At 37.2% G+C, this 15909-nt stretch overlaps 2 protein-coding genes across 5 annotated transcripts in view; both read left to right on the plus strand.

Annotated features, from left to right (window-relative positions):
* The window catches only part of LOC121324040 (protein Daple-like), a 58873-nt gene extending 54355 nt beyond the window's left edge, over window positions 1–4518 (plus strand). For 2 of the 4 annotated variants that reach the window (XM_041265433.1, XM_041265435.1), the window contains 3 exons: window positions 344–636; window positions 864–1049; window positions 2790–4518. In XM_041265433.1, coding sequence (XP_041121367.1) covers window positions 344–636; window positions 864–1049; window positions 2790–3842 — 1532 coding nt within the window. In that variant the 3' untranslated portion in view covers window positions 3843–4518. The remainder of the gene's footprint in view (window positions 1–343; window positions 637–863; window positions 1050–2789) is intronic. The other 2 variants (XM_041265434.1, XM_041265436.1) reach the window with 2 other exon arrangements.
* Window positions 4519–7745: 3227 nt separating this feature from the next.
* Window positions 7746–15840, plus strand: LOC121324041 (ovarian cancer G-protein coupled receptor 1-like). Its single transcript, XM_041265437.1, has 2 exons — window positions 7746–7857; window positions 13129–15840. Exon 2 carries the CDS (start codon window positions 13250–13252, stop codon window positions 14348–14350), a length of 1101 nt encoding a protein of 366 aa, XP_041121371.1. The 5' UTR covers window positions 7746–7857; window positions 13129–13249; the 3' UTR covers window positions 14351–15840.
* Window positions 15841–15909: the final 69 nt, after the last annotated feature.

Raw genomic sequence — 15909 nt, forward strand, 5'->3', positions numbered from 1 at the left:
GGTTTCATCCTACTCCTAGTCGGTTATTTTTTACAGCTTTTGTTATCCAGAAAATTATATATATATATATATATATATATATATATATATTATAATAATATTAATAATTAAATTGAATTTGGACAACAACAAAAGAAAAGGATGCTGTTTGATGTACTCAGAGTTGATGCATGTTGCCCCACTGAGGTGGCTGCACAGTTGTGGTTGGTTAGTGATTCATATGTACATAACTCTTTTAGGCAAAATTGTTGTATTAATGGAAGTTCTGTGCACCATTGGATCTGAGAACTGTAATCGCTTGCCTTTCCCCATTAATACCAAACAACATGATGTCTCCATTCAGGTTCTTGTGATCGGATCCAGGGCAGCCTCTCCAGCGATGAAGTGATTTCAGGGCACGAAGCGGCCACCCTCCCCAGAGAAGGCTGTCTCTACCGCTCCAGATCAGCTTTTGTCTCAAGCAGCAAGCAGGAGCCTGGACTCTGTGCCAAAGGCCTGGCTTCCTATGACACAACCCAGAAGGGTGCTCCCAGTCATCCCCAGGGCAGAGCTCGACCAAGGCTAGGATCCCCCAGCGGCGAGCTGGTCACGTTGGAAGAGTTCTTGCAGGAGAGCAACAACTTATCGCCGCCCACTGTAAGAAAAACAAATCCTGCAATGTAGTGATTTAAAGTACAGGTTGTATTTCCAAAGGGTTTACTCCAGTCTTTATTTAACTGCTTGGTACTAGTTTTGTAAAGTCAAAAGGGTTTCTGCTTTTAAAAACCCCCAGTAATTAAAGACTGGTTTACCTGGTTAACCCCCACTCTATTTTATGCAACTTTTAACCTTTCTCTGTTTGGTTGCTGCTTGTTTTCTTCCAGCGTAGACACAGTTTAAATGAGAGGGAGCTCATTTCATTGCACGAGTTCTTAGCCGAAGCTGACTCCATGCTCCCCAGTGACTCCGCTCTCTCCAGAACGACTGCCACCAGACGTCTAAGCAGTGGTGACACATACAGCAAAAAGGCAGGCAGGCCCAATATGAGACCTGTTTCCTATATTCCCAGGGTACCCTTCAGATTCAAAGCACTAACAATGCACCATGGGGGAGCCTAGCCTGGGTGTTAATTGGAAATCACAATTTCATTTAATCAGAGCTCAGCTTTAAAACTTGCAGCAGTATCCATTTGAAGACTTTTAATCTGTGTAGTTTTATAAAAAAAAAAAAATAATAAATAAAAACATAAAAAAAAACATTTAAAATACATTTTTTGGGTGCTTGTTTTGTATTATATTGTATTTGTTGAACTTCATTAAAAAGCCACAATCACTTGGGTTTGGCTTAAAAGTATTGTGGATTTGAAACTCTGACAGTATATTGACAGTGCAGTGGGTAATGTAACTGCTGTAATGAAGATGAAAAGTGTAGCAGTATTAAAAATCACTGTTGAACTTGTACAGTATTAATAAGCTTCCCATAATTCCCCAACTTGTTGCAAATTAACTAGAACATTTGTTTTTATATTAATTTCAAATAATTTCAAAAAAATATTTAGGTATTGCAGTTTTCAGGTTTTATTTTTGATAACATGACGTCTCTTTAAACTTATTTTGAGCCGATTCTGTTTCCCAGTTAAACTCGGCAACAAAACAAATAATCTTAAACCCAGTCTTCTCTTTTATTAGGATGCAGAGAGAGCTTAAAAACTACGAATTAACATTTAAAGTGAGGTAGAGATTTGAAAAATTATAAAAGAAAAGATCTAGCCCTATGTATATTTAAAGCTGAGTATCTGTTTAAACTGGAAATGTGTAAGGTTTTCCAGGAAGAATTGGATAGTACTTTTTTGTAATGAGTCACTTGACACATCACAACAGTACATTCACAATGAAACTGGATCTTGTCTCTCTTGATAGGGGCACTGTATCACAGCATTGACATCACCCAGGGGTGTTTTCTTAGAATGCTACCAACATGTCACTGCATGTTAGTCTTCACTTAACTTTCTTGGAAAATTCAAGCATGAACTCTTTGAACTCCTTGCCATTAACAATTTACAGTAAAAATTAATTTTAAAAAACTGTCTGCAGTGGAACCATGAATACAGAGCTACAGCTGTAATATTTTAATACAGCATATATACCATAAGGCTTTTTCCCCACTATGCCACTTGTGCCACACTTAGGAGAGTAAAGCACCTGTACCACATAGTTGAATTTAATCTTAAACAAGAAATAATGAAGTTAAACCACAATGTTCAATTTGAACAAATAAGAACATATCATTCCTGGAATATAGATACTTCATTGTTCAATCTGAAGCATCTGATACAAATAGGTTAACTTCTGTACTGTAACCAGTTAAAATAAGCTAAACACTGCACTCATTTTTTCATAAATAAATAACAATTGAGGTCAGGTTGCAGGCACATATCCGAGAGCACAAGATAGTATAACTAGTACATTCTGTCAATTTTTTGTGTACGCTAAAAGTCATGGGAAAGTCTAAATTTGTCTAGATTAAGTATAAAACATCCAATGGAGCTTAACCCCTATAGATATGCAAAGCTGATTTCTGTTAGTTTGTTTCCGATATTCAAAATCAAAAACATTCAAAACCTGTACAGCTGTTTGTGATCTTTTTTTTTTTTTTTTTTTTTTTTTTTTATTATTATTATTATTTTGGCTAAACTCCTTGTGGTTTCAGTTCACTACTAATTTCATTAAAACAGTGAGTGGCTAATAAAACCCAACGTTTTTGTTAAGCAGATTGAGTGCCTGTTCTAATATGTTTTCCTCCCGTTTTAGGTTCAGACGAACAGCCGAGAGGATCTGATGAGCGACTACTTCAAGAAAATCAACGTGTCCCCTATCATCGGGAAGCAGAGCGCCCTGAAGGATGTTGCCAAGATGCCCACAAATTATGTCATGCCAACCATTAAAGCGGTTCCTGACGATTCATTGGATGGGCGATCTAAACCTGGGCAGACCGTCAAACCCAGCATCCGCCCCCCAGAGCCTCAGCCTCAAACCTCAAGCAATGCAGCTTCCATACGGCAAACACAAACTCTGCCAACCAGGTCACGGCAGGCAGAACGGTTGGCACAGACGCAGCAGCAACCTGGCACGAGAGGTGGCAGCGGTAACCTGAGCCGTACGTTCAGCTTGGCATCTGCCGACCTCCTTAGATCCAACGGGCCAGACAATTGCAGGCAGGAGAGTTCGCCTAAACCTGCCACAGAACTTAACCCCAGCCCCGGGATTGTTGTCAGGAGGCAGGCTACAATTGCGCATGAGCGGCCCCAATCTGCCAGGCTGTCAGGGTTCTCTTCTCAGGGCGGTGAGCTTCATTACCGCACAGTGGATCCCAGACGGCTTTCTCTAGCTCCTCCCAAGGATGACCCAAGGCCCCTATCTCCCCAAAAGCATCCCCAGCACCAGTCCTCCACAGTGTCTCTTTCTGGTTCTGTGAACAACCCCAATGTAGCTCGCACACAAGCAGAGAGGTACTGCGCTACCAGTTCGCCGCACTACTGCCCGGCACAGCAAGGGCCACCCAGATCTGAGCCGCAGCAGCCATCAGTGCGGCCTGTTTCCCAGCATCGCGGAGAGGTGGCAATGGTGACACCAGTCAGGGCAGTGCCCCTGCCAAAAGAGGAAGAAGTGATCGGGGAGCAAAGGCCAATGGATACGTCTCTTTCAAAAAGCCTGGCCAAGTCACCTGAGAGAGGCAGCAGCACTGAGGGTCCCGGCACAGAAGACCTGAATCAGAGCAACTCCAGCGCCCATAAGAGTACTCCGGCCTCCCCTGACCCCAGCAATGACCCACAGAGTGTTTGGTATGAATACGGCTGTGTGTAAATGAAATCCGCTGAAACAAAATGGGATTTTCTGTTTAACCAACATAAAATGGTGGTCCGGGATGAGAAGGGCCAGTCTGTTTAGCATGTTTATTGCCACCTCTCTGTGATCTCCTCAGCTGGATTTATTGGGACTGGGAGGCAAACGTTGGCCCCCATGTCGATTTTAGGTTTCTACTATATTACAGTTTACCCAAGTCCCCCGAACCTGCCTCTGACTACACACTATAGCCTCATATCCAGATGGGAATCGAACTCCACCTTCCTAATTTCAAAGACATCTGTAAAGGGTACTGCAAATCAACCTGCGTTCATGCAGTACAGCACTTTCAAATTTCCAACAGAGGAAATTCAGAATTTGTACAGATCTCACAATTGCATTACGCAAGAACATCTATATAAAGTAATGTATTTGTTAGAAGTGCTGACATTAAGGAATCTACATTTTAAAAGTAACCAAATACAAATTTTACTGTGCATCCATGCATTCTATATTTTTCCCTATTGTTGGTCTGGTATAATAACAGCTAACTCTAAATAATACCCAGAGTCCAGTTTATTTCTTACCACTTTTGAAATCTTTTTACCACAATTTTCTGATGATGATTTCACCATCTTGGGCATTCAGAGTTTATACTTTTCTGCTGTAAATATAAAACAAAATCCCTCCTGTTACATCTGTCTATCTGTTATATATATATATATATATATATATATATATATATATATATAATATATATATATATATATAATCCTTTACTATGTTGATTATTTTGACAGAGAAAACACCAATGTTATTTATTGTTCTTTACAAAATAATTTAGTACTCTGTTATAGGGGATTTTTTGTTTCGTTTTACATTAATTGGTTATACAGGGTAATTAGAAAGTAAGTCTACTACATCAATGCATGGTGTGTTGATGTGTTAACTTTCTAATCACCCTGTAATTTAAGGGCTGGTTTCACAGTTCCAGATGAGTGTTAATCTTGGATTACCCAATGTTAATTTAGGTAAGGTAGTCCAAGACTGGTGCTAATTGGGTCGGTGAAGCCAGCTGTGAATATATTTGAGTGTTAAATGCACTTCATTATAAAGCGCTCCCCCTTTATAATAGAGAGGAGCAATAATGTAGTGTTTGTGTTCTGCCTTATAACGGGAAAGCAAGTGCTGGTGAAATATAATTATCAGGCGAATGTGAGCCATGACCATACCACCTTATAGCTGGTTTCACAGTATAAAGGGCCTCCCTATAATAAGTGACTGCTGTGTTGACTGTTTGAATTGATACAGGTTATTGAGACAATACTGCTGGTAAGAAAGTGGATCGAGAACTTGCTATTAATTGGTGCTGCTTTACACAAAAGGCAACCATGTATATGTCATTTTAACCCCTCATTTTATGACCTACAGTATATTGAGGCTGAAAACGGTTATGTGTTGACACTGGATCCTAATTTAAATTAAGTTGCGATTTTCTTTTTTCTTTGTGTAAATACAGTGTAAATGAATATTGATGTGTAAATGTCATTTCCAGTTTTATATTTGGAAGGAAGGTAATACACTGAGTTTCACATGCTGAATGCCCTTTCTGTCATAAGTCTTTACACAGGATACATTTTAACGCTTAACTCTGCTAAAATGATTGTTCAACTTGTAAACCTTTTAAAATTAACATTTCTTGGCCAAAGAATGGTTTTCTGTTTCTTACACTGACTTGTTTTACATTTTCCCTGAATACCGCAGGAGCTGAAATCGTAGATGTGCTGGAAATACTTTTATCCTGAATCCACCCGCAATATTAAGAACCCCCTGCTGTGTTAAAGTAAAATAACTGTGAGGGAGAGATCAATTCTGGTGACATAGGATAGAAAACAATACCACATTTCCTGTTTTTTACACTACAGAGGACTGGATTTTGTTTTTATGAGAATGGTGATTTACAATGTAAATATGTCTGTCTCTTATTCTCACTGGAAATTCAAATCGGACATGTTCACTTTTGAATTCTCTTTGTGTTGTTACTGTGACATTGCAGTTGTCTGTATTGATTAACTATAGAACAGTTTTGTTTGTTTCTTTTTTAATAATATGGAAGCCTTTGTAATAAAGAGTTCGAATTGAGCAAGCATTGCATTGTATTGTCTGATTTGTGTTTCCTAGAGTTACCTGTAAATCAAAAAATACATTTATAGACCCTGGTTGTCAGTGGGATTTGAAGTTGCTGGTAACTCTGCAAAATCAGTTCTGATGGCCAAGTTACTAGTATGTTGATTTTTATGTCATAAGACATGCATGTGTCTTGGGGCCATGGAACAGATACAGTCAACCCTCTATACCTCCTGGTAAGGGCCATGGGCAATAAGCGAGGGTGGTGTTATAGTGAGGGTCTAAAAACAACAAACACACACACACACACACACACACACACACACACACACACACACCCACCTATGTTTGCAATAAATTCAAACGTTATGTTTTTTTAGTTATACAAATACATTATCTCCAGGCCATTTTAATAAAACTTTTTTGTTTTAATTACAGTTCAAGTTCTTAACACAACAGTAGGTCTGCTAGTGACGTTTTGTCGTCGTTTCCCGTCTGTATGTAACATACATGGTTACTTTTATAGAACAGATTATACTAAAAAAATAAAAATAAACACACATTTTTATTTATTTATTTATTTTACTGTAATGGTCATTTTAACTTCGCTGTTTGTGGCACGACTGTAAGCCTGCTTAGTGTTATCTAAGCAGGCTTACAGGCAGGCTTTTTTAAAGCACTTAAAATACTAATAAATAACTTGAATATGTTGGCCTATTGACAAATACTTTTTTTTTTTTAAATCTGACGCTTTAAGTCAACCTTCATGTGTGCAAAACTTGCACATAAACAAACAAACCTCTTAGCGCACTTTTTTCTATTCTTTTTTTACTGTGGCTTACAAAAGTCATTTTTTTTTAGACTGCATCAAGTTTTTTTCAGGTTAAACAAATCGACCCGTTCTATCAAGGCAATCCATTTGTTTTTATCCATTACAATGTCTCAATTTTTTTCTCTTTTGCTTTGGGAGCGGGAGTGTTGATGACATTGGTATGAACATTCAGTTAACGACTAATTAGGACAGCAAATTAAAGCTATCTCTCAGAACAAATGTCACCAATATAAAAACAGTGCTATTTAAACCCGTTATCCGCCATCCGCCAACTTCCCAAGCCAAGCAAACGTAAATATAAGCATTGCAGTTTCACTCCATTGTAGCGCGGTCGAAATAGTCATGCCAATTAAAACAAGAAGTTAAGTTACGCTTTGATTTGCTACCAGGTTTACGTGGTTGCCCCGCGTTATAACGCCACCCTATGTAGCTACATAGCTGGCGTATGAGCGGGTGGCGTTATAAGGCGGGACAACTATCGTAATTGGAAACTAACTGTTTCTGACTCACCGTACCGTTCAATTTACTAGTGACAGAAACTGGTGCAAATGAAGCGCTGGTAAACATTTTAGTTTTTCACAATACAGTACTCTCTTGATGTTTCTGTGTTCTTTCTGTGATTTTCAGCATCTACTATCGAATACATTTATTTAAAATAATCATTTATTTAATGACGAATTTATTTATTCTGGTCAGCTAATTTGTAAACTAGGACAATTGACTTATGCACATATTACGCAAAATAGCAATTTAGGTATAAACAGATTAACTCGGTGAAAAAAAATAAAAGTTGATTTACTGTTGATTGCAACAAAAACTACAAGCCTTACAACATTACTAATTGTCATTTCCAAAGGGGATTTATTTAAATGACGTATAATATTTAACCACTGAGCAAAAGACTACTCCTTATGTTTAACATGTGGCTTCTGTGGAAGCTGTAGCTGATGTCGGAAGTACTCATGCTGCAATATAGATCAGATCAAAAGCGGATCAGATATACATCTCGTTTTCTGTAAAGCAGCACCGTGAAGTTAACAGACAAGTTAAGAAAAATCATCAAGCTGCTGTCAAAAGGTGAGTTAAATTAATCGGTTTTTAGGGAGAAATACACATTTCTTAGTGGCTTGTAACGCTATATCAATTATTTAAATTGTATTTTATTGAGTTTATTATTTGTTGGCTTACTTTTTTTAAAATAACTTATTTCGGGTAATACGTTTCTATTTCAGATGTTGAATACTGAAAGCCAGTACGGACTGCATAGAAACGAAAATGAGTTTACATGTACTTAAAACTTTTTTTAAAAAAACGTAACAGCAAAAAATATTATTTTTCATTTAGCCTCTTGGAATTATCAGATAGATTTCCTGTAGATTTCACGTGATCCCGAATGTTAAAAATGGTTTATGAACCATAATATTCATTATCTTAGCGCTTTTTGTTAAACTACCCTTACCTGGCCCCACCCAAATATCAAAATAGGTTAATTTCAATAATAATGCACACATAAAACGAACGCTGGCTGTTCCCTGTGGTAAAGCGTGTAGTCACTATTGGATCTGGCTGTACAGGATTAAAAGTGGCTCTATAAAACAAACGGGGCGTTTTGTGTGTGTTGTGTTGTGTTTTTTTTTTTTTTTTTTAAGTTGCTCGGGTTGACAGTTTTTGTTTAATGAGCACCTAAAACACATCTGAAGGTTATTGCTGAAAAAAAGATGACGGGATTTGTGGAAGTTGTTTGTATGCACGGTTTTTATTTTCCACCCTTCTCCCTCCCTTTTAAAACTTTAATAATAGTAGTTAAGCCTTAACTGAGTAACATTGTTTAAATTAGCGACGCAATAACGCAGTTGAAATCAATAAGGTGAATATGGCGATTAGAGGCAGAACGAAATGCAGGTGCAAATAGAATCCGGTGAGAACAACGTATGTCGGTTATTAATTCATCCAAGATATGAAGGTGAAAAAAAAAAATTCCTTTTGTAATTAGTGTTTGATTTAAGAAAGCAAATTGGCGAAAAATATGTTTTAAAGGGACATCACGTGATCGAAAATAAAACCTGAAAACTGGAAGCCTTAATCGTAGGTGGAAAGGTGTGTGAGAGGCTGCCGTTGCAGAGGAGAGGAGAGGAGAGGAGAGGAGGAGAGGAGAGGAGAGGAGAGACGAGACTCTAATTCCACTAATTCAGTGGTTAATTGTGGTTAAGTCACTCACTTTGCAGCGCGCAAGATAATAGCTTCGTGTCCAGCCTCGACTCCATACAGGTAACGTTTTAGTGAGCACAGAAACAGTTTTGTGAGTAAATCTTGACTTCCTGTCTCTCTTTTAAGCTATTATTACTGTTAGTGATATATTGCGTCAGGTTTTTAAGAACTCCCTGGGAAACAGTATGGCTCTTTTACCCAAAAGGGCTGGACAGCTTTCATTGGGTTGATTCAGAAGAACTTTGTTGTATTTGTTATGAGGCTTTTGCCTTGGAAGTGGCCTTTCAGCATAAATATGACACATTGAGAATTTTTTTAAATTGTGACAGAACGTTTACAATATATTTTAATATTCACGTATTGATACTTTTCACCCCTAATTGATAGGGATTGTAATTGCACCAGCAGTTCAATCAACCCAATATATTCTGAAATGCTTCACATTTTAGCAGACCCAATTGGCCTCCAGACTCACGCTGGAAGCCCATCGAATATATGCTTGAAAGTGAAAAATGTCAAGTCTGCCGTTACAACTTCTTTGCGATGGAACATACTGAAGTACTGACACAGTTCCCTTCTATAAATATTTTTTTTAGATTTATTTTTCCTGTTTCAAATTTAAACACAAAGTTAAGAAACATATTGGAACGTACATATAGTGTTTTTGTGTTCCATTTTATGTGTTTAATTTGATCAAGTTCCTGTAGCATTTTGTAAAGATCTGCTTGATTGTAGTCCAAAAACGGGTTTTTTATTGTCCAAACGCAGGAACTTCCTATGTGTGTATATCGCTCTACCTAAGCTTCATATCCATCATTATTGACCTGAAATAAAATGTAAAAAAAAAAACAAAAAAAACCCCCTAACCTCGCATGAGGAGGATGCGAGTACAAAAAATAGATTCTGTTTTAGGAAAAAGGAAGTGGTTTCACTGTTACACAGAGCATTATCAGTTGAAAGACCAGATTGTACTGTTCTAGTCTTTTGTTTGATGTTATTGTACCTTTATAACTTGACCCTGGGTTTTTTTGTTTAATGTAATAAAATTGTTTGTCTGAGCTAAAACTAATATATATATATATATATATATATATATATATATATATATATATATATATATATATATATATATATATATATATATATATATATATCTAGATATAATATAGTCTGTATTTTACAGTCCTAGATTGAGTTATTTTTATGTAAATTTCTTGCTCATTCCATGTTCAATTCAAGCAAACATTTAATATAAATATATTTGTTTTAATGGCTGGCTTAAATGATAGAACTATTCCTTGGTTATATTTCAGCACAATAATTCTTTTGAATATAGAAAGCCTTAGACTAATGGTTTCAGGGTTTAGTTTAATAACCAGATTTAATACATTGCCAAGTTTCAAACCAACATGTAATAAAAAAAAAAAAGCAACAAAAAACGTGTTATGGGTTGTTGCAAAAAAACGGCATATTAAGATCTCTTGTTGCCATGTGAAAGTTTTGGAAACGGCCAAATATTTATGCCAATTGATATATTCCTTGCACAGTCAAAATATTTTTGAATGTGTCTGTAACCCTATTTAATCACTAAAGTTTTTAGGAACACTTTTTTTTTTTTTTTTTTTTTTAATCAGGGTCTGGGATCACGGTACAGAGCTACCAATGTCCAGGATTCTAAAGAAATAATTCTTTGACTGACTTTTTCAACATTTATAAACAACACCAGACACATTAAGTTGCAAGTTTCTTTTGAATGTATTATACACTAAATATTGACATTTGCAATGTAAAAAAACCCAATTATTACTTTCAGTGTAATGATAATAAAATGTAAAATGAAATAAAACTAATGTTGCAGCATAACTTCTAGTGTGCACAACAGCCTGAAAGTCGGTAAATCTCTCTCTCTCTCTCTCTCTCTTATATAGAGAGATATATTATCTCATATATTATATATATATATATATATATATATATATATATATATATATATATATATATATATACACACACACACACACACACACAGTACCAGTCAAAAGTTTGAGTACACTTGCTGGAAACTAGGTTTTTTTCATAATTGACTTATGTCATGTACGTTTCTGTAAATACTTGAAAATGAAAACACATGTTACAATATACAAAACATAAGGAGTATAAAAGCAATGTTCAAGAAAATTGAAAATTGAATCAATCTTGGATTCCTCAAAATAGCCACCCTTTGCCTTAATAACAGCCTCACAAACACAAGGTATTCGGTTAACAAGTTTCAGCAGGAAATCACGCAACATGCCTTCCCAGCTCTTCTGCAGCAATTCCCAGAGATATAGGGCACTTGTGGGTAGTTTTGCTTTGACTCTTCTGTCCAGTTTGTCCCTTACAAGTTCTATGGGATTGAGGTCTGGAGACTGGGCAGGCCAGGTCATTAGATTGAGTTGTCCTTCACTTTCCTTCTTCGCCAAATAGTTCTTGCACAACTTTTAGGTGTGTTTCGGGTCATTATCTTGCTGAAGAATGAAGGACTGCCCAACTAGCTGTAATCCTGATGGAATGGTATGTCTCTGAAGTATGCTATGATAGTCATGCTGGTTGAGCTTGCCATGGACTTGGTAAAGTCCAGTTTCTGTGTTTTTTGGCCCAGGCAAGTCTCTTCCTCTTATTCTGCACTCTTAACAATGGTTTCTTTGCAGCAGTTCTTCCAGTTAGGCCAGCTTCACGCAATCTCCTCTGAACAGTTGATGTTGAAACACCTGTACTTCTAGTAGCATTTAGCTGAGATTGTATTTCAGGGGCAGTTAATCACTTGTTCTCTGATTCTGAGGTCACCCTTGGCCTGCCTGATCTTGTTCGGTCCTCATGAGTGCCAGTTTCTTCAAATCGTTTGATGGTCTTGGCCACAGCAGTTACACAAAGTACAAAGTTCTTGCAATTTGTCTTAGATTGACCTTCATTTCTTAAAGTAATTACAGACTGTCTATTTTTTTTGCTTAACTGAGCATATTTTGACATTTTCTGCTCCCTTACATTCAGGAATGACAAACTTGTGCCTATGCTACCTGTAAATAGTAACAATGGACTCTCACCTGTTAAGGTTAGTTAGGTAACATGCTAGTTAACTCGGAGAACATCTAACAGACACTTTTATACTAAGGCCAGTGTTCTAACACCGTGTTATACACATTTCAGACTTTTAACTGACTTGGGCTTCAGACTGCAATCCCCTTGCTTTGGGTGACCATTTCATTGAAATTGACAAGATTTACATTTTCATTTAAAAATTGAATTTTTGAATGCAATTCACATATGATTATCAGCTTATAAGTACACATATAACGAAATATTAAGTGTTGAGACAAGTTTATACAGTTAAAAGCATAGATAATCAATCAATCATGAAAAACCTGGTTTCAAGCAGGTGTACTCAAGCTTTTGACTGGTACTGTGTGTGATTTTATATATATATATATATATATCATGACATGTGTAATCTGTATCACCTTAATTAAGATGTCCTGCAATGGCACAGTCTTACTTGAAAGATATATATAATATAGCGTACATTAGCCACGAGCACTGCCGTAATTCAGTTTACCTTGGTGTTGCAAAGTGGCATCGTAACTCTAGTGCCGGGAAGAAGGTATTCACCAAGCGATGCACACATACAGTCATTAGAATTGTTTTCTGAGGGAAAACTAAGGGGTGTGTTACATGTCCACAGCAGCTCATTGCTTGAAATTAGTCAGAGCGTCCTTTGCGTTTCATATTGCTTAAGGGGAGTAAGCGTTGACCTGAAATTTTAAAAGATGTCTTCGGTAGAATACTACAATAATATTGTTGGGTACAACGCATGCATTTACATTTTTATGTAAATGTTGCCCATATACCTTGCTCTCAATGGCAATCTGCTAACAGGAACTTTCACTGACTCCAAGGATGTGTACATTGTTTTCACTATTGTTTATCCATTAATGTCACCACTTAGGTTCTCATGCCCGCCTCTTACTCTGTTAAGATAATAGTTAGTTGTTTTATACAAGTTACACATTTCTTAAGCCTAATTAATAAATAACTTTTTCTTGCATATTTTTGCCTCCAAAAGACTTGTTTTCAAATAATACTCTCTCGCTTTCTCTCCAACAGACTTCTCTGGATAGTGTGTAAAATAAGACACTGCTTGCTGGCAAATCAAGAGTTTCGAAACACATTTGCAGGCTTGAGCTGTAGCCCCACGCCCAGTCTTCATTACTAGGTCCCCGACCAGATGCAGTTTTGTAATATGTCAAATGAAAGCAACAGGAACTGTGATATTGATCACAACATTCACCAGTATTTGTTTTCTGGGGTATATATTATTGTTCTAGCAGTAGGGCTACCTGCAAACATCTTTTCCTTGCATCATGGCTGGCAGCAATGGAAAAACAAGAATGAGCTTGGAATCTATTTGATCAACTTGACGGGGTCCGATTTGCTGTACCTGGCTTCATTGCCTTTGTGGTTGCAGTACATCTTTTTGGGTGATAACTGGAAGCACCAGGAGTGGCTGTGCAACGTCTGTGGATTTCTCCTCTATGAGAACATTTATATCAGCATTGGTTTCATGTGCTGCATCTCTGTTGACAGGTACTTAGCTGTGGTATACCCCTTCCGGTTCCACTGTTTGAGAAGCACGAGAGCAGCTGTGCTGGTAAGCGTTTTTATCTGGCTCAAAGAGATCGGGGTCAGCATTAGTTTAGTTGTGCACAAGGAACTCAGCCAAGACCAAAACAACCACTCAATTTGCTTTGAGCATTACCCCATGAGAGACTGGGAGCGCAAGGTGAATTACTACCGCTTTTTCATTGGATACCTGTTCCCCTTATGCATCCTTACAATTTCTTACTTCAGAGTCCTGCGGGCAGTTAATAAGAGCACTGGCACTGTGACCTCACAGAAAGTCCGCATCAAAAGCTTGGTTTCTGGCACAATTTTGATTTTCTTGCTTTGCTTCTGTCCGTATCACTTTTTTTTGTTGGTCCGGATCATTTTAGAGCAAGAGTGCTCATTTGTTAAAAAGATCTTTAACTTCTACCACGTCTCCATTCTGTTGACCAGCTTCAACTGTATCGCTGACCCCGTGCTGTATTGCTTTGCCAGCGAGAACAACCAGAAAAAGGTACTAAGGATGAAAAACTATTGCATGCAGCTTCTCGGTTGTAAAAAGGCAGAGAATACAGACTTGACAGAAAACGACACACCGGATCAGAATGGATCTGTTTTGGCCGTTAAAGCTGCTGCTTGGGGAGGTTCAGCAGACAGGATCTTCAGTTTTAAATCTGCTGGACAAAACAGGGACAAGCTACTTGTGGAAAAGAGCATCATCTGATCCCACGACCAAGCCAATTACCTCTTTAAACCCAGGAAGAAGAAAACACACTCTGCACCACTATGTTGCCCAAAGACATTTATATATTTTTTTGAGAATAAAATGAAAATGTTCACCATGAAATTGGAAGCTGCAAAGTTCATTAGAAGACCGATTTCTGTATTGGTAATTTTTTTTTTAATGATATCTGTTGTGGCTGCCCATGTAATATGACGTGCTGCCTGAGGTCGTTGTACAAGACTAGTGTTCAGGAGTCACAGTGAACTTTAAGACTTAGTCTATATAACCTAATTTTCCTTGATGTCATATCCTTGAGAGACGAAAAGACCACTGGCCACTACCTGTGCTTTCCTATGAAACTAAATGTTTCATTTTTGTAAATGTATCTAATGTTAATAAAACAGTGAATTTGTTTTTGTTTATAAAAGTGTCTAAAGCCACTGTATGTTGAGTATACTGTTCAGGGGTGTCAGACTTAATTTTAGCAAGGGATATGTTTATTTCATAGAGTATTTGATTTTGTTACTTTTGTTTTTATTCATGTTTGGGAGAAACCACACAGCATGCACTATAGCTCACAGGTATTATATAAAATTGTGTTGCTTCTGCTTCACTGCAGTCCCTTTCCAGACTATTCATGCAATGCAAGCAGCATCCCATGAAAAGAAAAACAATTCTACTGAAATTCAGAAACTTCAAATCCTGCCATCCATGGTTTAGTGTTTTCTGCTTGATTGTGTTGTGGACAATAATGGTTGAATGCATAACAATGCAACTAAATTGCATACAGCTGTTTGGCAAGACAAATCTAATGTATTGGAGCAAAGATATGTAGAAACATTAGTTTGATATCTTCCAACACAATCTTTGTGGTAGTGGCTGTCATTTCCTACTAGCAAAAATAACTGCTTTTAGCTTAAGTACAAATGTGCGAGAAGAACCAATATATAATGTTACTACCAATATATTTGCATGCAAAAACCTTCCTCTACTACAGAAAGACACAGCTTCATGAATCACATTTTCAAACTTAAATTAGGACATCCTGGATAAGCTCCCAGATTCGCTCACCAAATTTGATGATGTTTCATGGAGCTTTATGATGAGAAAGTGCTCTGAATGGAAGTGTTTCAAGACTGGTGTAGAGAATATAGAGTACTGGTGATTTGCATATGTACTGTAGATTTGCTGGGGAAAAGGGAAACAAAAACCCTACCTGTAATCGGTTTGCATTTCATTTTCTCTGAACTGTCATACTTTGACTGCTGCATTAAAATGTCTCCAACTGCCCCAGGCCCTCTGCTCACAAACAAGCCCTTGCTTTACAGCTGTGAACAGAGCTTCACAACACTACCATTTTCTACAACTTGCATGCACTTCTTAAAGCAATATGTTGGGTTTTACGATTTTGTAATATATTTATAAATGCTAGTTACATTTACCTTTATACATCTAATGTATTAAATGCTCTCATGTGTTATATGGGTACTCTGCTGGCTTCAGTAACAAAGAATGTAATTCTTTCTTTCATTTGTGTACTTTCTATTTAGTAAAATATC

Source organism: Polyodon spathula, chromosome 12, assembly GCF_017654505.1.
Source record: "Polyodon spathula isolate WHYD16114869_AA chromosome 12, ASM1765450v1, whole genome shotgun sequence".
NCBI classification, from domain to species: Eukaryota; Metazoa; Chordata; class Actinopteri; order Acipenseriformes; family Polyodontidae; genus Polyodon; species Polyodon spathula.